At 46.6% G+C, this 25,584-nt stretch overlaps 2 protein-coding genes across 2 annotated transcripts in view; one reads left to right on the top strand and one right to left on the bottom strand.

Annotated features, from left to right (window-relative positions):
- LOC142582038 (uncharacterized) overlaps positions 1–20,838 on the top strand; it is a 54,476-nt gene extending 33,638 nt beyond the window's left edge. Inside the window, exons 6-9 of the mRNA XM_075691461.1 lie at positions 4,153–4,276; positions 14,138–14,386; positions 16,542–16,660; positions 19,805–20,838. Of these exons, the coding sequence (XP_075547576.1) occupies positions 4,153–4,276; positions 14,138–14,386; positions 16,542–16,660; positions 19,805–20,457 (1,145 nt within the window). The 3' untranslated portion in view covers positions 20,458–20,838. The remainder of the gene's footprint in view (positions 1–4,152; positions 4,277–14,137; positions 14,387–16,541; positions 16,661–19,804) is intronic.
- Positions 14,143–25,584, bottom strand: part of Nubpl (NUBP iron-sulfur cluster assembly factor, mitochondrial) — a 99,216-nt gene continuing 87,774 nt past the window's right edge. The window contains exon 11 of the mRNA XM_075691483.1: positions 14,143–14,554. The gene's annotated coding sequence lies outside the window, so the exon portion shown is untranslated. The remainder of the gene's footprint in view (positions 14,555–25,584) is intronic.

Genomic DNA, 25,584 nt, shown 5'->3' with positions numbered 1-25,584 from the left:
TTCGAACGGGGCCGGATGTAAAATGGATATATCGAACTCCGCCGCCCCAGACCAAGTGTGCTCTGTTGACAGGAGGCGAGCTTTCCCGCAACACTCTCGAAGATAGCGACGGCGCGATGGGCGTTCCAGACTGCTGCATACGACAGCTGCCTACATCGGTTGTGCCGAGGGCGCCATTTGAACGTAGCGGCGTACGCACGCGGCGGCTTGGCGTGGCCGTGGCTTGGCCAGGTTCGCTAGTTAGACAACGTCAACGACAAGTGCGTCTCGGTGCTGCCGCTTGTGCTACGCCAGTCGTTGTTAGTGTGTGTGTGGCTTAGGCCTGTCGTGGTTGGTGTGATGGCTGCAAACGCGAAGAAGCGGACGTCCCTGACATTTGCTGCGAAATTAAAAGTGGTACAGCGCATTGAAAACGGAGAAAAGAAGTCGAGCGTCGCCGAAGCTTTCAGCATCCCAAGGAGTACTTTGAGCACTCTGCTGAAAAACAAGAGTGTCATAAAGGCCAAGGCGGAACAGAATCAGCACTCAGGCGCGCGGCGGGTGCACAAAGCTGCCTTTGAAGACGTCGAGAAGGCGCTGTACGAATGGTTTATCAACGTAAGGGCCCGGAATATTCCTTTATCGGGACCAATGCTACAGCAGAAGGCCAAGAACTTTGCGTTCATTTTCGGCGCCAAGAACTTTAATGCCAGCAGCGGTTGGCTGCAACGTTTTAAGGCCCGCTTTAACATTGTCGGGAAGACAGTCGCAGGGGAAAGTGAGGACGCCAATGAAGGCGAGTTCAAGAAGTGGCTTGAACAAGAGTGGCCTCAGATTCTCGCCAAGTGTGAGCCCAATCAGATATTGAATGCTGACGAAACGGGCCTGTTCTGGCAAATGCTTCCACGACAAACGCTCGACACCCGGGGAGACAAGTACCACGGCAGCAAGCAAGCAAGGCAAGGCACATATCACAGTTCTGTTGGCTGCTAATATGGACGGAAGCACGAAGCTGCGGCCGCTTGTCATAGGCAAGTTTCAAACCCCGAAGTGCATGCGCAAGTGCCCCAGCGTTCCGGTTACATATGCCTGGAACAAGGAATCGTGGATGACTCGGGATATATTCCAAAAATGGTTGAAGGCATGTGACTCTGAGCTGGCGCATCAAGGCCGGAAGGTTTGCCTCATCGTCGACACTTGCACAGCACACCACACAGATGTACAGCTGAGCAGTATTGAAATTCATTTTTTGCCGCCGAACACGACATCAAAGCTGCAGCCATTGGACCAGGGCATTATTCGCGCTTTCAAGTCCATTTATAAGCGTCGGCTGATCGACATTTTGCTACTCAAGCTGCGGATGGGCCAAGAGCTAAAGATAGACCTTTTGGGTGCCATTCAAATGCTGAAAGCCTTGTGGGGCAACGTCAAGCAGTCGACAATAGTTCACTGCTTTCGGCATGCGGGTTTCGTGAGCCGCATTGAAGAAGCTTCTGAGGAAGCAACCGAAGATTTGACGTTGGATGGCACAGAGGAAGAATGCCAGCTCGAAGAAACCTGGAGCCAGTTGGATCGTTTTGTCGGTGCTGAGCCACACAGCATCTGCATTGAGGACTTCGTTGGCGGTGACGACAGCTCCGGAACAGTGGCGGAGTTAACAGATGTAGAGATTGCGGCAGAAGTGACTGCTGAGCGGCCAAACGAAGACGCTGCCGAGGCTGATCCAGCAAGCACTGATGTTGCCCCGCTCCCGACTGCAACTGAGGCTGTAGCAGCTTTGGCCGTTGTACGCCGCTACTGCGGCGCAATAGAAGGCACTGGACTGTCTTGTGGACAGTTTGGACTATGTTGAGGACGCCGTGGTCAAGCACGCGGTTGCCAATATGAAGCAGGCTACGCTGCTTCAGTACTTTTAGGGAATGAAATAAATACTTTGTTTGAAGCTTCATGTGAGTATCTACTGCGCCATGATTGGTTCATTGATTGATTTTGCTAGTTTGTGACTCGTTTTCTATGTGATTTTATATATAGAATTCTGGCTATATCGAACTATTTTGCGATCACCGCGCTGTTCGATATATCGAGGTTCGACTGTACATACGCCAGATATGTGAAAAGGAAGGCCACCAGAGAAAGACGAACCCAAATTGTACCGCAATGTGTGAATGAGCGTCTACAACTTGCACGGAACACGGTGCAGATAACATGCACGCATGAGCGCAGCGCGCTGCTCACTGCTGTGAAGAAGCCTTCAAGGGACACACACACAAAAGCTTCAAACAGTTCACCACTGCTCGTATCACACCGCTTCACAATGCAGAACGGAGCATAAGCACCTAAAAAGATAACGCTAGAAGTAAGGAAATCCGAAGATGACCGTAGACAGTTGGCTGAGCGAGGTAAATTTAAGTCCTCAAGCGCCCGCGTTGTAATCTGTGAAGTCCCCGCAAAAATGGCGGTGAGCGCCCATACCCTCTTTTCGTCGTCTGCTAGCCAGAGAACTTCCAGTGAGCAGCCAGACCAAAATCGTCCTGGCAGATTCTGGCAGCCTGCGGGTAGCCAGAACCGTCCAGCGCGAGCAAAATGAACGCCCGGCGGAAGTGTGTGGCGCGGTGGGCGGAGCAAACCGAGAAAAACGAAGACGCCCTGGCTGGCTCTGGAAGCCCGCTGGTAGCCAGAAGTGGAAAATTGAAGAAGCCCATCGTTTCTGCCAGGTGCGATGGAGTGGTTCTACAGCAGTTCGGGTTTCAGCTTAGTAAGCCGTGTCAAGACAATCCAGCAGCTGATTTTCTTCGTGCACGACGCTGCGAGTAGGCTACGTTTTTCGTTTGTGTGACTGGTGTCAGCATGGTGGTGTTTGCTTTGTGTGCTGTGTCGAGGTTCCGGGGATCCAACGCGGCATACGGAAACATCGCGTCAAGTGTCTAATGGCGCCAACAGTGCCCGTGCAGACTGCGCTGGGGAATGCCGGCAAGCGGGTGCCGGAAGGCCCAAGATTTGTCGCCTTCCGATGTGCTCCCTACTGACGCGGAAAATGTTCTGCCGAGACCTGCGCAGTGGTTGCATTGCAATTCCGGACACCGTCTCATTTGACAGTTTCACAGATGCTGACACTGCTGTACTGACATGCGCAGAACTCGACGACAGCGAGATCATTCGTCAGGTTTCTGCTGCACCGCCAAACGATGACTCTGAGTCGAAAGGTGACATACCATGTGCTTTTCCCGCGCAGCATGGTTGTTCACGAGGAATGGGTTGTACGTTTGGTCGACACGGCACCACCGCAGATTGCGCACGAGATTAATATCGTCAATTGGCAAAAAAAATTTCATTTAATGCTGTTTGCCAATTAACGGTGCTTCACATTTCGTACACAGCTAGAGAGTTGATGAGGAACGGGGTGCACGTTTGGCCGCCACTCACGCACGGTGAACTCCGCGCCGATGCGGCATCACCACAGATTGCACACAAGATGACTCTCTCTAAGGGAAGACCGCAATCATGTTCACCTTCCCGCTGCCGCACTGCAACTTGTGCTTTACACAAAACGGCAAAGAATCTTGGCTTACGATAACAAAGCACGTCTACCACACATCCGAGCCTGCCGCTGCCGGAGGTCGACACACTCACTCGCACTCATTTCAAAGGAGTGAGTGTGAGCGGAGGTGAGTGCCAGTGCGACTGAGTGGAGTTGAGTGCGAGTATCAGCAAGTGCCAGAGAGTTGCACTCATCATTTGCCTGCACTCGTCACTGGGATGCAAAACACACGGCATTGCCAATAGTTTCAGATTCAACACATGTACTCCACTAAACAGCGTGCAATGAAAACGTGAATAAAATGAAGCATCAGTCCATATCAATCTGCACAGAGCGGTATTGAGCTGCATAGAGTGGTGCGGTGGTTGGCTAAGCGTTTTTACTAAGTAGCCTCCATGAAAATTTTATATTTCACTTTGGTTAAAAATTCAGTTCGATAATTGGAGGTTTTTCTTGGACATTTGTATTAGTTTTGATGAACAGTATTCCAGCACCACGACTTTTAAGGTGCTTTTGCACAGGTTTGTTTTAGTCCCATGCATCTTTATTCTGTTGGCATCTTATGTGGCATTTGTCAGTGTCGAGTTTACTTAAGGAAGTGCACTGGGTGTTTTTGTTTTGGATTTCAATTGCAGAGGCCCGAGACCTGTGTGATGTCAAGCTGGCTTCTTTTCCTGATGGCGTCACAAATGATGATGTCAAGAAGCTCTGCAAGGATGGTACTGTAGTGCGAGAAATCGTACAAAACAAAAAACTCGTGTAAGTGGTGCAATTTGCTAAGATGGCTTGAAATTTTTCTTGATGGAAAAGTTGCGAGCTTGAATGTGTTGCAGTTAAGGGGGGAGGCTACACTTGAAATACAACTTTTTTTTTTGTGGACAGATCTGAACGAAATTTTCACACTTTGTGTATTTTAATATGCAGATTCTAAAAATATAATTAATTTTGCCACAGGATAAGTAGTTTCTGATATACTCTAAATGCATTGTATAAGCTGAGTCCTTTGTTTGGAGGAAAATTAGCATCTAAACAGAAAACCCTAACACGGTAATTTTAGTATAAAGACTATCTAGAATGTTCAGGGAGTGCCATAAGGTATTATTCAATGTTCTAGGCTAATCTGAGTAAGAGTTAGAGCTCATCAAAGTTGTGAGAAAAAAATGCCATCTTGACATGTCAAGCATGTGACCCATTACAAAAACTTTTTGAGAAGACTGCTACTTTTAAAAGGTGCATATTGCTAACTGCATACATTTCTCTTTCTGGCAAAAAAAAAATTAAGTTGATAGCTGAAATAGGACAGAAGCTATTTTACCTCCAAAATTGGAAGTCTGTCGGAATTGTTGTTTTGAGAAATCAAGGAAAAACATTCTGCAACATCTTTATTGAGAACATACCAATAAAATCTCAAGGAAATTCACCAGGGGCATAATCTGGATACATCCTATCTTTTTGCCGCTTTTTGGCCAGCTTCCTTGCGCTCAAAGAGGTTCTCGCTTCTTGCTGGAATTAGCACTTCGAAGGTCCGGCGCTCCGGACGTTTTCCGGCGCTCGCTGCGCGCTCGCTACTTTCTTCAGTCGTGAAGGAAACGGTGCCTGCACGATCTGTGCCAACACGCGTGGCGTGGGCGGACGAAGTGTTGACGTTAGACGTGCCAGTTTGCAGCTCGGAACTCGATCCGGTAGAATGTCCAGGCAGACCAGCAACCGGCAACTCCGCGAGTATCACAGGCCTAGCCGCCTTCCGTCGCGCATTCCACAGCCGCTTGACGCGTAGTAGCCTTGAGACGACAATCTTTTCCAGCCATCCGGGCAGTGAAATGAGCATCTTATCAAACGTCGCGAAGCAAGCGCCTGAACAAACGCTGACAGCGGCGCGATGAAACCAGAGATAAACAAACGTAGCGAGACGCGAGAGCGGTCGAGCGCGCGCGCCGACGAGCACCGGACCAATAGGAGCGAGGCGCGCGGGGGGTGTGCGCGCTTTGGCCAATCGGCGCCACGGACGCATCCTCAAGAAATGACGCGATAGCGTCGGTTTCCCTTCGCCGACGCCATTTTGAACTGGTGCAAAATGCGCACAAAGAAAACAGCTTTAAAACAAGCGCAAGATGGCGGCCATCGGCCACCGCGTTCGCAAATGGTGACGGCGCGAAGTTTGAACATTTTTGACCAAATTTTGCTGATTTTGCGTTCACCCTGGCCCCTTTAAGCGCGATTTTTTATTATTTTCCGATTAAATTTAGCTTCCAGATTTCGCAGAGGGATTCTTGAATGTATAAACGTAGCGAAAATGCACTTTTCCGAAAATCGACTTTTTTGTGATTTTTTGCCGTTTCAAGACCCGCGTCCCCCCTTAATTTAAATTAACTCGTGGCAATAACTGCTGTTGATGTTATGTCCGGGAGCTTGAACTTTGATGGTTGTGGATGGAGAAAGGACGTTGCATGCCCAAATTGCCTGCCTATCGTATGCCACATTGCTTTAAAAGGGTATTGACACAATGTTTTCGAGCCTTTTTGGTTAGATGAAGGAAGGTCCAGGACCTCTAATCCGGGGGCAACAAGATTTTTCACACGAAGTCCACTGTCGTCGATCGAGTCGCTCATTGATTTTATGCATGCTAAATTATTGCCACTAGTGCTCACGCAACAGCTGGACATTGCAGTTGTGAACCTGAAACCCCCGCGAAAGCAAGTGCAGATTTTTTACTATTTCAGCGCGCCTAACGCTTGATACGCTGTTCAGAAGAGTAACTAAACATTCTATTTTTGATAGTCTACTTTATATGTTTTTTTTAAACACAAGTGGCCAATTTGATTTCAGAGCTTCACATCTTTTTTTACGGCAGTTCAGATAGTGCATTGAATGGTTTTAATGGTTGGATATTTCTTGATATCATTGCAAGTGGACTGCACTGTATTGCAATCGTTGGAAGTGAGCTTTCTTTGAGCAACAAGCATAAGTTTTTAGGAATCATCAGAAACTAAGCTCACGTTTATTCCTCATCTTAAGTATCTGGAGGTGAAATGCCTTAAGGGGGGACACGGCTCTTTGCGGCGAAAAAATCGATTTTTTGAAAACGAAATTTTCTATATCTACAGCTAATATTCCTTTAATTCACCAAGTTTCGAATCTCTGGGAAGAGTATTTCGTCCGCAATATCAATTTATAACATCACTGTGAGCTGAATTCCGCGCAAAAACAGCCCTTTTTATCGCGGCGCGTAGCTCTTTTTCTACGCGCGCGATCGCAGCCATCTTGGTCTCGTTGGAAAGAGGAGCCTTCCTTCTTTAATTTCCCGCCAAAAGTGACTCCGTCGGTACGCCAGTGACGTTGAAATCTGGGGAGAAAAAAGCCCGAACGCGCGATGCGATTCGTTGACTAGCGCACGTGACGAAAAACGCGTGCTGTAGTTGGCTGCGCGAGGTTCCCATCGTCTGCTCCACTCCGCAGGCGACGCGACTGCGCGTCTCGTAGGTTTGTTGGCACCATGGCCAACGATGTCCGATCCACCGGGAAAGTTCGCCACGAGGCACAAGTTCGGCAAAAAGAAGAAGCGATCAGCTTATAACTTTCAAAAGCGCTCCATTCCTTCTGAAAGCATAGAGAGTAGCTCGCCGCCAACCGCAAATGATGCCGAAGTAGGCCTAGCCAGCTCACAAATGAGTGAAATCGGTACGGACAGCGGCTGCGTTCGGCGTGACACTGCAATGTTGCAGCGTGCGGATTTGTTGCAGAGGGAGGTGAATGCTCAAAATAAAAATTCGAGTTCTTTCGTCAACGCCAGCAACAAAGCGGGTGTTGGATTTGCTCACTCGCCCCGACGGCGTTGCAGCCACGCCAGTCAACGCCGAGGCAGGCTTCGCTTTCCTCACTAGGACTCTGTGAACGGACTGATGTCGTCAAGTGCAAGGTGTGCGGTGGCAGCGTCGTAGTAGGCAAAAGCGAACGGTAATCTGGCCTCGCCATAAAGATCGTTATCACGTGCGCGTGTTGCGGCGATATCGCGTCGGCATGGAGCTCGACCCGCGTGAATAACCTTGGCGCGCGCGCGATGCAAGCCCCCGGGAATCGGCGAACGGTGCTAAACGATGTTTTTACCGCATTTGGGTGGCCGTGGTCAGAGCGACTACATTCCTGGTGGCTTTTAGCCACTTTCACTGCAAAATATTACAAAAATATTTCTGTACTTCTGATTAAAAGTGAATGTATTCCTTTTTTCTCGTTTTCTCAAAACACCGACTTTTCACTTGTACACAATGTAGGGTCGGATTTTGGAATTTATGCTTTAAAATTTTTCAATTCTGCTTTAGATCAGACAGTAGGGTAGCCACAATTCGAACAGTAAAGATTGAATTGCTATAAAATTACTAATATTTGATATATCAAAATAGTATTCCTACCATTAGGTTCCTTATGTTTTCTAGTACCCAGGCATGTGCCAATACGAATTTCGTAGCGCATTTTTTCCCCCTATTGTGTCTGCAAATTATGAACAATGAATTTCATTTATCTTCAGAACTAAATGGCCTATTGGAAAAATAATTACATATTTGAAATCAGCACAAAAGTCTTTAAAAGAATGGAAAGTTTCATGAATATTGATGGAAAACATCATGAACATTATTTGAATTAGTGTTCCCCCTTAAAGAAGCGAAAGTTTCATTCTTGCCTGGTTGGACACCTGTATCATCCTTGATCAATTTAGTATTCAAGCATTTGCCATAATCATCATGAACATGTCCTGAAATCTTTTCTCTCGTTTTCTCAAAACGACATTTTTGATGGTAGTGTAGTTTTGGAGTGACAATATCTCTGGTTCTACTCATCTTATTGCAATAATTCTTTTTTCGTCAGAAAGGTGGACAAATTGGGAGTGCAGTAGGCCTAAAATGTGCACAAATATCATTACAGGAATTTTGGAAAAGTAATAATTTCTCCAGGGTTTCACTAATGCCTTCTGCTTACAAAAGTTTGACAGGCTGTAACTTCGGCATAAATCAGTTTAGAACATTCATTCTTGTAGCACTGCAACCTCTGATCATTCAACATCACTTTGATGTGCCAGTCTCCTTCATTAACAGCCAGCATTGTAGAGAGAACTTGCCTCCATATTAGTCCATACAAAAAAACGTGAATTGCTTATATTTTGAAAAGTACTTGTTGCATGGGAAAACCAATTGAATATTTGAAATCAGCATGTCAAAATACATAAGTGATGGAAGTTTTATCAAATTGTGGCCACAAATAAAAAATGAAAATTTAAGTGGGGTGTCCGATGCAGTACCTTTTAAAACGTCTATTGCACACAACATGAGGTAGTGATAGGAAATGTCTCCTGAACTTGCGTAAGTCTTCCCTGCTCATGCCTTGACTAGGGTGCTATAAGGCACTGTATAAGGCTATACTTCCGCAACACCAAGTGCTTTCAAAATTCCAGACCCTGTTCACAATCTATGCATCCGCCTCGCAACCGACGCATTCAGGACAAGTCCAATACAGAGCCTCCGTGTAGTCAAATGAGTGATCTTTTCACCTACAGCAGTCAAATTTGAGTTTTACATATTTTTTTAGAGTACATGCAAACAGTGAACACACTTCTTATGCAACCATAAATAGTGACCTTTGCCACAGTATCATGAACGACCCACAGCAAGAGAGTCGTCGCTATGTATAAGGTATCTCTGTGAAGAAAGGGTGTCCCACTTTTTGCACCGTCCCTGATGGCCCCCCACAGTCATTTCCGCCATGGCACTGGCAGCTTATAATTGTGACACGTCGCTTAAGTTGCAAAATGCCCCAGTGCCATAAAAATTCACTTCCTCAAACTCCAGGCAAAGTACTCATGTTCTGAATATTACACTGATGCGTCAAGGTCACATTCCGATGGGCTTTATGCAGCACTTGGTCTGTCCTTCTCTGAATCGGATGTTCTGCATCCTGAAACTAGTATCTACACGGCCGAGACATAGGCAGTATTGACGGCTGTCAAACACATCAGGAACACAGACAAAAAAGTGATTATATTCATTGACTCTTCAAGTGCTGCAAGATCCATCATGTTGCTCACTAAACCTAAAAAATCTCCTACTTAATTACCTTTATTTACTCCTGCCTACAAGCTATATCTCTAAGCAGTGTATTACAATATGCTGGGTGCCTGGATATAGAGGTATTGAGGGCAATGTACTTGCAGCTGAAACCGCCACATCATTAGCCAGAAAACCCACGAACTTCTCTGTAGCTGTACCTGTGATGGACTTGAAGCCTTTCTTACAGAAATAGCTTCGGAGTTATTGGCAGCCCTTATGGGACACTGAAACATCCAATGAGTTGTATGTTAAACCACAGCTAGAAAATTGGCCAGCCATATAAAAAATACAGGGAACGAAGGTTATCTGTCTACTTAGAATCAGCCACACTCTTGCACACACTTGTACCTGTTGACTGGTGATGAGCCACCTACCTGTGGTAAATGTGTCGCAATGTTGACTCTCCTCCACGTGTTGTTGGAATTTCATGACTTAGAATCTTGTAGAAAGAAAAAGCACTTTGCCACACCATCAACAAATTCCAGTGCATCCAGCAATGTTCCTAGGCAGTGACCCACCCTTTCATATTTAATTAGTCTCCGGTTTTTTAAATGGTATATGTGTACTGCATGTTATGCATACAAGTGATCCGTAGCACGGTCTCTTATCAGAGTGTGTTGCTGTGTTAGTACAGTAAAAGCTGGTTAATTTGCATTTCACGGGGACACTTAACGAGTTTGAATTAACCGAAATTCAAACTAACGAAAGTAATTAAGAAAAGGCCACATCTAACGACAAAAAAAAAGTACAGCAACTCTGGGCACTTTTATTTGGAAAAAGAAGTCCGTAATGGTTTTTTGCTTTTTTCCTCTGAAAGCGATTGCTGTCACTTTATCTTCCAGAGCTCGAATGAGCCGAAAAGCATCTTCGAAACTGAAGAAAAGCCGGGCGTGATTCAGTCCGTCCATCACCTGTGCCAACGAAGCTCGTACCGGTGTTTCACGAACATCATCTTCGTCATTCGCGTCATCGTCCACGGTCGGTTCTTCGTCTTCGCCTATGACTTGGGCGATGATTTCATCATCGGTCACGGCACCGCAGACTGCGGCGCAGCTGTCGACATTCACGTAGTCGCTGAAGTCCGTATCGCAGAGCACCTCCCGTACATGAAGCGGAGTGCGGACGTCCTCTTCAACTTCATTAGCGTCTGCGTTAAGGGCTCCGAAACCACAGTGCCGGAAACAATTTGCAATGGTTTCTGTGGTTACCTGATTCCAGGCATGTGCAGGGCTGTGAGCAGAGTCACGGTATAGCTTTTCTCATTATCGGAGCACAGGAGCAACTTCTCAAGAATGTGACGTCTATAAAAACTTTTCAAATTTTTTATAACGCCCTGATCCATAGGCTGAAGAGCCGCGGTGGTGTTAGCCGGAAGAAAAACCGGCTCAATGGCTCTCAATTCTATTTCCACCTTGTGCGCCGAGCAGTTGTCGACGAGGAGGAGAATCTGCCTCTTGCCAAGCTGAAATTTTCAGTCGAGTTTCCTCAGCCACTGCTTGAAAAGCTCGCCCGTCATCCAGGCCTTCTTATTTGCTGCATAGTCGGCCGGCAGCGTGCGGATGTTCTTAAAACATCGAGGTTTTTGTGACTTCCCTATCACAAACAGGGGGAGCTTCTCTGTTCCAGTCATGTTCGCCCCAAGCAACACTGTCACGCGCTCCTTGCTGCGCTTGCCGCCTGCGCACGCGTCCCCCTTGTACGTGATCGTTTTGTCTGGTAAGAGTTTAAAAAACAAGGCGGTCTCCTCGGCATTGAAAATATCGGATGGTGCATACCTGTTCAGGTGGTCTAGTAGCGCACCATTCCGCCACACGGTGCAGGTTTCTGCGTCTACGGCTTTGGCTTCGCCGCACACACTGCGGAAAACGAGGTGGTGTCTGTCCCTGAAGCGGTGAAACCATCCATCCGAAGTGGCGAAGACTGAGACGTTCAGACGCGCGAAATCAGCCGCCTTCGCTACGATGATGGGGCCAGTCAATGGGATATCCTGGCTCCGTTTTTCCTTGATCCGTGTGAGCAACGCTGCCTCCAGGTCCGGGTGCTTAGCTGTCCGAAGCCTTTTTCCGATCCTTGCCGAAAGTTTCAGCCTCGTATGAGTCCTCAATCGTCCTCTTATTCCGGATGTATGTCAACAGCGTGCTTTTCGGTATATCGAGCTTCTTCGCAATTTCGTTCTTGCTCAGTTTCCCTGCATCAACTTCCCGCAGAATTTCTCATTTATCCTTCAACATTTTGGCACGGTACTTTCCATGTGACGACATCGCGGCCCGCGAGCAGTGTCAGTCTGTGACGGACGCGTACAGAACAAAAGCGAGCAACGGTGCGCTTTTAGGCTTCGACGTTCTGATCGCACTGGCGACGGAGAGAATGGCCGGTCTTGCGGTTGCCACTGAACGCACTGCGTATCCCGCTGTCCATAACGATGCGGCAGAGCATTTGCGAATAAACGCAAGTGCTGCCCCCTAAAAACACGCGATGATGATAGTGTATGTCACGCCATCTGTCGTTTAACAGCAGAGACTGCAAGCTGGCTACGGCGGCGCGCAGTTCGAATTATCCGTGGCGGACCGGATTAGTATTCAAATTAACGAGCTTTTCAATACATGGGGCTCTATGGAGCATGGCCGGACCGTGCGAATTAGTTCGAATTATTAGAAAATTCGAATTAACGAGGTGCAAATTAACGAGCTTTTACTGTAGTATTTAGAGCATGTGCTTCCCGGCCATTGCTCTTAAGTGCCCAGGTAAGGCGGTAGTGCTGCTTGCATAATCCCGCACCTTTTAGGATCACTTCACAACATATGCTTTTAACCCATAGCACACCTCACTGGTTATTGTGATATTTTAGTGTGAAAGTGCTACTAGCCTACCATGCTGGATTTTGCCTGTTTGTATGAATAAGTTTTATGCGCTAACATGAAGTGAATTCTGGGAGCATAGAATCATTTACTGCAGTGGTTAGTAAAGGCAGTGTTCTTGCGGTGAAGTTCGGATAGAAGTGGGGGGTGGTTGCAGTGTCTTATCTATAGTACTATACCTGATGCTGTTAGTGCAGCTGCGCTCGGAACGCAGTCTTGATGCTGACGCTTAGGCCACGAGAAACGGGCGGGCTAAGAAAACTCCCAAACAGCAACAACGCTAGGGCTAACGGTGCTAGCGTACAACAGTTTGTGCTTAGCCAGAGCTAAACTGTCGGCCATTTTGTTAGTACATATATATTCTACGCATATATACATAAACCGATTTTAGGCACCTTTACAGCCATGTTACATCCTTGACATCATACATTATCAACTTGTTGCACCACATGTTTGGCACTTTTTAGCCAGTACTGGCCTTAGTGCCATGAAAACAATTAGGCTTGCCACTATTTTTTCTAGAGTTGACGTCTGGAGCCTTCACTTAACGCAAAAAAAATGAATAGTCTAAAATATATCACTACTTCATCAAGCTGCTCTATGCAGTTATGTACAGCCTTTGTACTGAGTGAGACCAAAGATGACGGAGATGGCTGTCTGGCTTACATACTAAAGTTTGGAAAGTTGGAGTAATCGTAAGGGGGGACACTGCTCTTCAAATAATGTTCCTGTTTTCCATCAATATTCATGAAACTTTCCATTCTTGTTAAGACTTTTGTGCTGATTTCAAATATGTAATTATTTTTCCAATAGGCCATTTAGTTCTGAAGAAATGAAATTCATTGTTCATAATTTGCACAAACAATAGGGAAAAAAATGCGCTACAAAATTCATATTGGCACATGCCTGGGTACTAGAAAACATAAGGAACACAATGGTAGGAATACTACTTTGATACATCAAATATTAGCAATTTTATAGCAATTCAATCTTTACTGTTCAAATTGTGGCTACCCCACTGTCTGATCTAAAGCAGAATTGAAAATTTTTAAAGCATAAATTCCAAAATCTGACCCTACCATTGTGTACTTTGCACCCTCAGCTACAAGCCACAACAAAAATTATGGCTCTATCTGCTTTGAAGGCAGAGATATCGCCGCGGCAAATCAGCAACAAGTCAAAAGTCGGGTGTTTCGAGAAAACAAGAAAAAAAGGAATACATTAACTTTTAATCCAAAGTACAGAAATAATTTTGCATTATTTTGTAGTGAAAGTGGCTAAAAGCCACCAGGAAAGTAGTCCTGGTGGCTTTTTTTAAGCCACCAGGACTAGTAGTCACCAGGAAAGTAGTCCTGGTGGATTTTTTCGCCGCAAAGACCCGTGTCCCCCCTTAAGTATAAGATTACTGCCTGTGCTGAGACAGTACTTTTAGGCACCAGCTTGCTTTATGTACTTATGTATTGGGTTTGTTTATAGACCAACCTTTTTCTCCATCTACCCTTACATTTTTATCTTTTGACAAATGCCATTGTTTTTCTTGAGGCTTACATGCGTAAGCACAGAGTTAGTTTGCTAGCTCCAGAAAATGTGCAGTTTCCTGCGAGTTTATAGATTAACAAAGGTCGTAAGGTTGAGGCTTGCGTTTTGTTTTGCTTTTGTGTGTCCAGGTGTGCTTTTGTGCGGTATCCCAACAAGGAAAAGGCTGTGGCAGCTGTGCGCTCGTTGCGGGGGACCAACCTAAAAGGGGTTCCCTTCAAGGTTTCATATTGTGGTGAACGATGGACCAATCCAGCATCGTGCCCTCAGTTCCAACCGGACACTTTGGATGTGCGGCGAGTACCTAAAGAGTACCAAGACAAGCAAAAACTTGCTGCACTATTCCCCACAGGCGAAGTGCTCAAGGTACAGCGAGATGGGTGAGTTACTTACTGTTGTCAGTCTTGAAAAATGCAGTGACGCTGATGTCTTACGTTGGTGGCAGTGGCAGGCCAATGAATGGCTCTGAGGAGCCACTTGGGCTCAGTGATTCCTCAACTATATGGTGACTGACCAACTTTTTTTTATCTGAAGGGAACTATAGGGAGCTGAAAAGGCAAAGGACAGTAGAGTTTTAATGGCACTGGGCAGATGTTGGTGACATACTACAAGCCAGTCATAGAATGAAATATTAAAGCTGCTACCATACATGCTCGGTGCCTTTGGCTTGGCTTCATTATGTTCTCTCAGCTAGTTAACTGCCAAGAATAAAGGTGGCTGAGGTGAGATGCCTGTACAAAAAACACTGTCACGTGGCTTGTTACTTGAGTGAAATGATACTCAAGTTATACACAAGGGGCTGGCATGGGAGGCGAGTCATTTCTGCATGCTGAGGAAGGCAGCACAAAAAAGTAAGCACGATGAAAGGAACGTACACAGGATGGGCATAAACTTCCAACTATATATTTCGGAACATGAAAACGGGCCTATATGAATACACATCAGGTAACACGTGCCACAAAACTGATAAAAAACTCAAGCCTTTCCGTATTATCTCTATCATACACACAATCCATATTGAATGGATTGGATCACAGGCATGCTAGTCGCAGTGCTTTGGTGATGGTGGGGGGGTTCCAAGATGGGGCTGTGCTCGCAAACCTTTCAAAGTGTTTCGAGACTAATCCGCTAGGGCAGGGCGCTTTTGCCATCGTGCCATAAAAAGGGCAGGTTGTACATCAATGGGTAGCCTACTGCATAGAGTCCAGGCTGAGTTAGCACAAAGTTTGATCAACAAGCTGTTTTGGACTGATTGAGCAACCTATTCTGATTTTTCTTCTGTGAAGCTTCACAGGCACAGGCAACATGAGTGGCTTTCTATAAAAATACATATAGTGAACCATGGTGGCATTGAATTTTGGCGCAGCAGTTGTCAGCAAAACTCTTTATGTTATCAGCCAACACTCGTGCTGTATGGCATGAGTGTTGAGATGGTTGTGCCATTTGTATGCAGTGATCTGAATCAGGGGCAGAAGACTATGGGCATTCTCTGTAGTACTGCTACTGGTTTCATTCTATCCACAGGTTTTTGGCTGGGTATAGAGTGGGCATGAGACATCTCTTTGACCACTATTGATCATTTCGAATCTCCATTTTTCTGTGAACCTCTTGTCAAATTTGAAATATCTTAATTCCAATAGACGGATAATTCGAACTGCTCTGTTGGTTTCAGCAATGTTTCGGCATTTGAATAGGGAAAAACTAAATTTGAACTCCAAAACATGTCCAACGGTTAAGCCCATCTGGCTAAAAAGGAGCAGGAAGACCCCCCAGCGTGATGCACTCACCTACGACTCACCTCCTCCCCCCCCCCCCCCCCTGGTGGGGCCGTGATCACATTACCGCGTGCTCACCTGTCTTCGCCTCATCTCCATCCTAGCATGCACATTGGGCATGCAGGGGGACAGTGCAAATCAAGCTACCATCCTTCTTGGCTGGCCCTTGCACCTATAGGTGCTATTTTATTGTACTTGGAACTTGGGCTTCTTCTGGCACATGTCATAGCGAGCTGATGCAGGAAATGTCAGGCAGTTTCAACGTGAGCCCAGTGACTGTTTTGCACACTCTACTCCACAATTGATTGGGCACTATATTTAATGGGGCTCTCCTTGGAGTTTGAATTAACGTGATTCCACTGTACAATCTAAGCACTGAGGCCGTGAAGAATAGTTTCCAAGGTATCCATTGCCTTGGGACTTGTGCCTTCATGTGCAACAGAAAGGATGGCAAGGCTATCTTCGCTTGTGGTCTATCTGCAAGGGAGGAACCACCCTGCTACACGTGCTGCTGCTCCTGTGCATCATTGGTGCAGTAATAGCAGCAGAGCATTCTTTTTGTCTTCTACCCACCACAGAAACAGAAATGTTATGCTTTGTGTTCTGCTTAGCGTTGAAGGAAGGTTCAATTTTGTGTTACTTTTTTCATGTGCAGTAAGCTTTTGTTGAAGATACGTATGATTGTTAAAAGAGCTTTTCTTTTGATTGCTGAAAGCACATTTGCACTCTGGTTGTTCAAATTGCTTTTTTGTTGTCTTAGCTATGCCCAGGTGAAGTTCCCATCCAGTGAAGTGCTGATAAAAGCACTCAAGAATCCGAAGTGCCGGACAATTAATGGCAAAAATCTGGAGTTTTCCGTGGCACTTGTCCCCAAGCGCAGTAAGTATTGACAAGTTGAACAATGACAAAACTTTATTACAGTGTGGGAAATTTCTCAAGATACAGAGCCTGATTTCACATCGGAAATGGCATACGATTGTGCCCTCAGCACTTGTCTGATCATTGGTATTTACAACTGATCTGTTTACAACTTTAGTACCGTATTTAACCCTTTCGCTGTCATGGACGTACCGGTACATCTTCGCGCTCCCCCCAACAGTGTCACTGACCTACCGGTACGTTCTCTATCGTGCTTTCAAAATTTCGCGCCTGAGCGCAAAGCTGGCGCTCCTGGACTGGCCGCGCCATCTGTTGAATCTTCCTACAAGTTCGTATTTTCGCCTCGCACTGTGTTGGTACATGTATTGAAGAGTACGGTGTGACTGCCACTCCCACCTCTCTCCTTGCTGAGTGGCGCGGTCGCTGGATCATGCGTCGCGCGCGTGTGGTTATGGGTTCAAGGGTTGTTCTGCCATCTCCGCTGGTTTGAAGGTCTTTATTTTTCTTATGTTGGTGTGTCTGCTATGGCGCGTCAAGTTCAGGGGCACGCGCCGTTGCCTCCAAAAAAAGACCGACACATGACTCGATTGATGCTTTCGCTCTCTCGCCGCACCTCGCTACCAGCTTGCAGCAGTAAACGTAAAGCCCCTGAAACTTTGTTTTAGCCTTTCTTCATCTCCCTCTGTCTTGATCACACAATGTCCCATTTCTCTCCGTTGTGCGGGCGACTGAAAGCACATCCTCCCTGCGTGCGATTACTTTCGGATGGCTGAGTGCGCGGGACCTTCGTCTGCTCATTGGAGCGGTGGCTCTTCCGATTCAGCATACGAGGTGAGTTCCACATTGTCAGATTCGGATGTTGAAACGGCGGAACCATCATCCCGGAAGCGTGCACGGTAAACTGAAACTATGGAAGAAAGGCGATTTCTCACTGACGTTTCCTTTCGACGCGTCACGTTCAGGACCGTCCACGAGCGCAACTCTTCAACGAGATGCGAAAGAAGGTAACTATTTAAAGCTGTTTTTTGATGAGCCAATCGTTTCACACATCGCGAGTGAAACGAATCGATTCGCGCGAGTGAAGACAAGCGCCCAAGGAGTTGCGCGCACGTCGTGGCTGAGAGCGTGGGTGGAGACAGATGTAGCAGAAATGTACCGTTTCCTTGCGGTCGTTCTGCTGATGGGCCTGATAAGAAAGAATGCCTTGCAAGACTACTGGAGCACGAACCCTATGTTGCACACATCATTTTTTGCAACCATTTTTTCGTTGAACCGCTGCCTGCTCCTCTGGTTTCTCCATCTGAGCGACTCCATAGATATCGCAGATCGATTAAGAACACGGCCATTTATGGAAGCAATTCAGAGCAAGCTGAGTAGCTTACTAATTATGCACCAAGACCTGTGCATAGACGAGTATGATGCCATGGAAAGGGCGGGTGTCATTTCGGCAATACATTCCTTCGAAGAGGCACCGCTGTGGTGTCAAGTTCTTTGTTCTCTGCGATGTAAAACCAGCTACATTCTGAAATTTGTTGTGTACACTGGAGTGACGACAAACATGACCATGGTCAAGGATTTGGGATTTTCTGGCTCCATCGTTCTAAAGCTACTTGAAGACTACCTCGGAAAAGGACGTTAGCTATTTGTAGGTAATTGGTAAGGTAGTCCAGCACTGTTCAACTGCCTTCAAGATATAAAAACACCAGCACATGTAGAACTGTTCGGACCAACAAGAAGCGGTTTCCAAATTTCTCAAAAAAGATGAAAAATAAGGGGGAAATGGAGTCATATCATACCAAGACACTTCTTGCACTCAAATGGCATGATAAGAGAGGTGTTCATGTTCTAACGTCAATGCATGATGTTTGCTGGAAGACACGGAAGGTGGATAGGGTAACGGGCGCGAACAAGCGAAAGCCCGCATCTGTTCTCGAATACAACATGAAGATGGGATTAGTGGACAAGACGGACATGATGAGTTTTGCTGAAAGCATTAGGAAGAGCATTCCACACTGCTAGCAGGAGAGGTAGAAAACGGAGCGGTGATGACCCGGCGAGGCTCGCAGCACTACACTTTCCCCAAATGGTTCCTCCGAGCGAAGCCAAAGGGAGCCGCACCCATCGGAGGTGTCACGTGTGTTCGAACACTCTTTGACGGCAAAAGAAAAGACACCCATGTCATGTGCACCGAGTGTGACCAAGGCTTGTGCCTGGACCCATGCTTTAAGATCTACCACTCTCAAGAAGTATTGAGCAGCGTTTTTTTTTTCCATGTTATAGAAGGCCAAGAAATTGAAATTATTTGAACAATTATTCCAGCAATTACATTAATTTTTATCGACCCACCATCCGAGTACATGACGCTTCAGGCTTCTTTTTTTTTTTTTTTTTCATTGTTTCGATGGCCTCTCACGAGAAGCATACGTTTGAAGTAATGCTCACATTAGGGCAGGCAGGAGTTTTATCAGAGAGGAATGTATAGGTTACAAGCAGCATTTGTTTTTTTCCATGTTACCCTCATTTGTAGTCAGGCTGATGAGGATGATGATGTTTACTAACAACAGCCGTAGAACACTAAAATGTGCATATTCCATTGGCTATGTTATTTGTATATCAATCGTAGTCATAAATAAATTGCTATGTTCATTCCCTGTTATGCTCGTTCCCTGAAACCAAGCCAACATTGGGGGTGCGTCATGGCCAGAAAGGTCCGACAGCGAAGAGTTAAGCTGGCATTGTTTAGCACAACTGTTCATAATTTAGTGCGGTAACTTCTGACAAAAGCCATGTGATGGGTGGCTAAATGACAAAGTGAAACTAGGTAGCAGTGTTTTGGTATGGTGTCTGCTGGCGGACAATGTGCATGGTAAGTTAGTATGGTTAAAATCTTAAAACACTAGTGATTTGTACATTCTCAAGCTCTGGCTTGTGTACATAAATTTCACTTGAAATTCAGCTCCCTGTACTACTGCCTTGAGCCATAAGTGCAGAAACAGATGTGGTTCACTGTTCTTGAGTCAAGCATTTTACTTTATCTGAGGAGTTTGGTCTTAGGGTAGTGTATACCTAACGCTTGTAGTTGGGTGTTTTGTTATGCATCCCTGGATGAAAATTGCAGATTCTTATTTCTGTTTTGATTTGCAGAACATACCAAGGCTGCAGGCTTCAAGGAAAATCAGAATGCTGTCTTAAGGCCCCAAAACAAGAAGGCTAGAAATGCAGCCAAACAGGAAGCAGAAGCAGCCAAGACCCCCACAAAAGGCCAGACTCCCAGCAAACAGCCTAGTAGCCCTACTCTGAAGGGCTCACCTCACACTCCCACCCCACAGAAGAAGCAGAGGCGGAAGAGATCGAAGACGCCTGGGCAGCAAGCGGGACCCAGAACACCCGGGCAGCAAGGGGGACCCAAGACGCCCGGGCAGCAAGGAGGACCCAAGACACCCGGGCAGCAAGGAGGACCCAAGACGCCCGGCCAGCAAGGAGGACCCAAGACGCCCGGCCAGCAAGGAGGACCCAAGACGCCCGGCCAGCAAGGGGGACCCAAGACGCCCGGCCAGCAAGGGGGACCCAAGACGCCCGGCCAGCAAGGGGGACCCAAGACGCCCAAGCAGCAAGGGGGACCCAAGACGCCCAAGCAGCAAGGAGGACCCAAGACGCCCGGGCAGCAAGGAGGACCCAAGACGCCCGGGCAGAGAGGGTCGAAGACACCAGGCCAAGCAAAAGGAGGTGCCAAGACACCCAAAGGAACACCTAAGCATAAGACACCAGGAATGAAAGGAACTCCAGCCAGGGCTTGAGAAGCGTCACAAGTGTTTTTAACAGCTGTGAATAGAGGGACTGAAGAAAGGGCAGGGTTGGGAGGACATCTTCTTGCAACATGACAGTGCAGTATGGTTCACTCAAAGGAAACACCAAATAAATATTGCAGTGCTAATTATCGCTCTGTTTTGTTATGAATGTCTGAAAAGTAATTTTTCATCAATACATGTATACCTAATGCATCACATCTGGCACTTTATCCCTATTAATGTAAAGAAGTGTTGATGTTGGCTTAAATACTGTTTAGGTGTTGCCTTCATGAGTGAACCATACAGAACATTGCCATAGTCACTTGGCATTATTAGTACAGTCTACCATAATTCCATCATGTTAGTGTCGAATAAAGTGTACGACCATTCTATGCTGTGTTTAATCTTGCTTTCGGGCCTGGCAGCTCATTATGCTTCTACTTGTACATGCACGAGATAGTAATGTCTTGGGGAGGTCGTGAACTAAGTGCTGCTGCTTTGTACTATCAAAAGCAACATATTGTCACGTGGTAGTGACGGTGAAGAAAGCAATACGGTGAAATACAAAACTTATTGGGCGAACCTGTGCCCACAAAAACATGCTACACTTATAGCACAACGATAGCGGCGAACACGGTCGGCGATCGTCGGAAATCTGATCAGCGGGTTAAGCGCGTCGGCTTTTATACAGCAGTCATCGAACGTTCCAGACTAATCATTCGGACCCGCGTGCCTTCCACAAAGTTCTACACCATTCGCGTCACGCGATGAAATCGGATAGCACAAGGTTCGGCGACAACAGACAGCCGGGTAGAAGCATCGATATCTTTCCAGAAACTTCGGATACATGCAGGCGCGTCCCGCGCTGTGCGATTACATTTGTTGGGCGGCGAAACGTGGTCGCCCGATAAAGATAAGTACACGTGTCAATATCGCAGGCCATCAGCTGCATTGGTGGAGCAGTGGACCGAGGCAACGTTTTTGGGCAATACTTCAGTTTCGCAGCTCCCTATGCGAGCCCACTGGCCGGCGTGGCCGCAACGGGCGTCACTGAAACTACCGGCGCTGCAGTCACGTCTTTTGTCATGCGCCGCGCGTCGTTTGCGCCGACTGGCCTGTAGGCGCTTATCCGTCGATAAATGTAGTTCACATGCGTAGTCTGAGTTTTGTGACAAGCCTACCGCGCTAAAGTAATGGGGACTTCACGGTGTCTATGCACTATCGGCGCTGCAGTGACATATCTCGCGCAGCGCGCGTCGCCTACACTGCGGTGGGTCATTTTCCCCAACTGGCCTGTGCCGTTCGCTCTTCGACGATTGTTTTGGCTGCCCGCACAATATTGTATGCCAAGGACCCTCGACTCGCATGTCTAGCTAGTGTTTAGAGGTTGCAACTACACCGCAAATGAGCGGTCGTGCAATGCGATTCCGCTTTTCAACCAACTTTTTTCCCTATAAAAACGCCACGGTGCTCCCTTCAGCGGGGGCTTTATTTTTTGCTGCTTATTCTTAAGATATGTCGTAATTAGAGACGGCGAGCGCCTGTGCAGACGTAGCGACATTAACGCATCACGCCCAGCAGTCGCTTGAGACAACGCTGTGGTGAATTGATCCACCCCCGTCAACGCTTCGCCTAATAAATTTAATTGACACCCGTATTTTTTATATTTGTCCGCGGATATTATGGGACGTGGGAATGCGTTGGAAGTGATCTGCGAGCAGTGGCAAGGACGAAGTTAAATACTATGAACGTATTTAGGTCAAAGCTTAATTCATTTTCTTTTTGACGAACAAAAACAGTGACACTTTTTATTTACTTTGTGCACAAAAAAGTAATTTTGAGCAAATTTTGCTCAATAATTTTGCCCTCTTTCTGGCTGCTTGCACCTGCTCTGTCAGTGATTCCTCACTGTTCATTTTTTTTTTTTTTGGAAAAGAAGTGCATGCGCATGACAAGATAGAACTTGATGACATTAGCAGTCACCTCCTTCCTCATAATGATTATCGCATCCTAATGCTTTATCTAGCCCGTCCAGGATGCTCCAAAATAAGTCGCCAAAAACTGCGTTGCTGTCGAGTGTTCGACGAATTACTTCTGTGTGTTTGACGACGGTGAACATTCTGAAAGACTTCACGTAAGCACCCTGGCTTGAATGACCTCGGCTCTGTCGAAAGGCTATGCGAGGGTCGTGGGTCACGCGCACTTGGTGGCACAGAAGCACTTTCCAGTGATTCAACACACCGTTCGCAAGACACTGATTTGGTAACATTCTTCAGTGTGTATCCAGCCAAGTAGTAGACAACCATTTCTTGTGTTCCTGCTTTCTGGTACCCGTGGTCGCCCAAGTCATCCATGTGGCCTACTGAAAGACTCATCCTACACAGCTTCTTGTATAGCTTTGCTTCAACTGCACCTTTCAGCTCAGCAGCAGCCTTTGCCTTTTGCCCCAGGCTGTCGTGAGGAGACACCAGAACACCATTGGGAGCGCCAGAGCAATTTCCTCTCACTGCATTTTTCACAGGTGTGAACAAAGACAATCTACAAATCTGGCGGAATTGAACTACGGATGGGTGGTCATTGTTGCCATGGAGTGAACGGACAACACCGAAAAATTTCTGAAATGAATAAAGAAAGCATTCTTTGGGTGATTTTGCCTACGCACTTTTTAATTTAATGGTCCTATAGCGTGCAGTAATAAAAGTAATCAAGATGAAACAAACTGCATTTGCGGTTTGTTTGTGCATGCATTAAAAATTCAACAAGCATTTGCGCATTACCTCTTGGGGATCTTGGTTGAGCTTCACTGTCAGTATGTAGGGGACACCAGCTTTGTGGAGCTCGTCAATTATGTCGAGTACCGAAGCGTAACACGCAAGGCTTCGGTTGTCTGTCTCGAAGCAAACAAGCATGTTTCGGTGGTGGTAGTTGTGTTCCGTGATGATGAGCAGGTCGAGAAACTTCTGAATTACCTGCGCAAATAAATGAATTTGTAGTTTGCACTAAACTGTACGGCTTCCATTAAATATTATTACACTGATTTGCACGCATGTACACTGGCTTGAAGCGTACTCTTCGGTGAGCCCTTTCGTATTTCTTCTGCAGGATGTTTTGTGTTGAGTGCATCAAAGACGTCATTCATTGTCATTGTAAACGCTTCTGTTCCCTTGGAGGCCTTCAGCGCTTTCTGCCCTGTATAACTGCGATCCAATAGCAGTACTACGCTGAACAGCTGTGGAAGGTAAACAAAGTGTAACAGTTGTTATTTAAAAAAAAAACTCTCAAAGCAACAAAGAGCCACCGTCTATATTTAGGCATATTACTATTTTTAATAGCGCACCTGTGCAACGAGTCGCACGTTCATTCTCTGCAAGTTTGTTGGGTTTACGTGCGCTGCTGAGAGCTTGGGGACGACTTTGAGATTATGCTTTCTGAAAAAAAGTTATCGGCGCCAATCAGCACAGGTTATTATGAAATAAACTGCGCTAGCTCACCTGTCCATATTTGTGCTTGAGCAAATGGTTGCGTACACACTTCAGGGCATGTGGCACATCACACAGGTACGCGCGCTCAGGCAGGCATGGATGTGGAATCTTGTGAGAAGGTGAGGTTAAGCTGCCGCCGTTTCCCATCTGCTTCCACATCGAGCGATTGTTCCCAGCCCCGTCACTGACTACGGCGATCCCCGTAGCACCATGTTTATGCAATTGCATTACTGCTTGCAACACCAGCTCTGCTAAAATCCTGCCAGGCGCAGCAGCTTTCGTGGCAAAGATGGCAGTTGGTTGCACCCAGCTCTCCAGAAGTGGTACAAACATCAGCACGAGCGCATGATCTGCAAGTTGGTCCGTTCCTTCATTTGAAATGCCACCGTAGCCCACAAAACCATCAAGTTTGAAGGTTGACTTGTTGAAATCGTACGCCTGGCGTAACTTAATTTCATCCGAAATCAGTGTGCCGAACTTCTTCCCATCTGCTCTCTTGCCCAGCTGTTTTCCAATAGATTCCATACAGAGAGGATTGAAACCATACTTGCATGGTATTCCTTTCAGAATTTGTGTGAGACGGCTCAGGGAGGGCAAAGGCAACATGTTCATGTCAGATAGAAGCTTATATGCTCGAGGGCTCGCTATTCTTAGCATTAAGCAATTCAGAAGCCAGTCCCCATTGTACCGCGTGCCACACGGATACTTTGCATTCAACTGTTTAAACGATGTCATAAATGCAAGTCGCTGTAAAGGCAGAAGTTCGGCGAACGTTTCCTCGATTCTGTTATCGGGCATTTCAGAAAGCCTTTTCTTCAGAGCCAAAATTTCCTTCTTTTGCTTTAGTTGCGCAGCAGCCGCCTTAGCAGCCTCTTCTTCACATGGCGTAGTTTCTGATATCGCTTGAGCGTTGCGCTCGGAGCCTTAATGCTCAGTCGAAGTTTCCTCTGTAGACGGAGACAACGTGCGCAGACTAGTTGCTTTGAAAGTACATTGCACTGCTTGTGGTGTATGTTATCTGATGTCGCCGGTGTCCCGCTGGCCTGCTTTCACGCCCGCGCATATGTTCAAGCTGTCTGCTTCTCTCAGGATTCTTTCCACACTTGCAATGCTAACCGCAGCTCGAAATAACCTCTTGTGAATTTTGCTGTAGCCGTTTATGCAGCAAGTACCATCATCTTCAAGCGCAACAGTTTTCATTACTCGCAGATGCCCGGCTACCAGTTGCCTCATATAAAATACTCCACATCGCTTCTGTGTTGCGTCGTCCTAAACATTTTCGAACTTCCAGAGCGCAACAGGCAGTGTCACGTTCGTGAGCTCATTGAGCACAAAGTGCGTAGCGCATATTTCTGGAGTTCCTTCTTCCAAGCCCAACAGCAGGTTTGAAGTTGAAGCGCTGTCACTACAAGCTTCGCCCGATGTACTTGCCGGCACTTGCGCTCGTTCTTTTGGTGGGCGTCGTTTTCGCTTCACATTTTTTGGCTTTGAGATATGCTCAGGCAGCCCAGGAAAGAGCCGACGAAGTGCGCCGGGAACAAGCATCCATTTCCCGCGAGGAATCAATATTTCTTTGTCACCCACAACATGCTTGTAGTATTTCAAAATGTCGTCGTCCTCGAAGTGGCGTTCACAGACTTTTGATAAATTTGTG

The sequence above is a fragment of the Dermacentor variabilis genome, chromosome 1 (assembly GCF_050947875.1).
Source record: "Dermacentor variabilis isolate Ectoservices chromosome 1, ASM5094787v1, whole genome shotgun sequence".
Taxonomy (NCBI): Eukaryota; Metazoa; Arthropoda; class Arachnida; order Ixodida; family Ixodidae; genus Dermacentor; species Dermacentor variabilis.
This window is presented reverse-complemented; position numbering and strand designations above follow the sequence as displayed.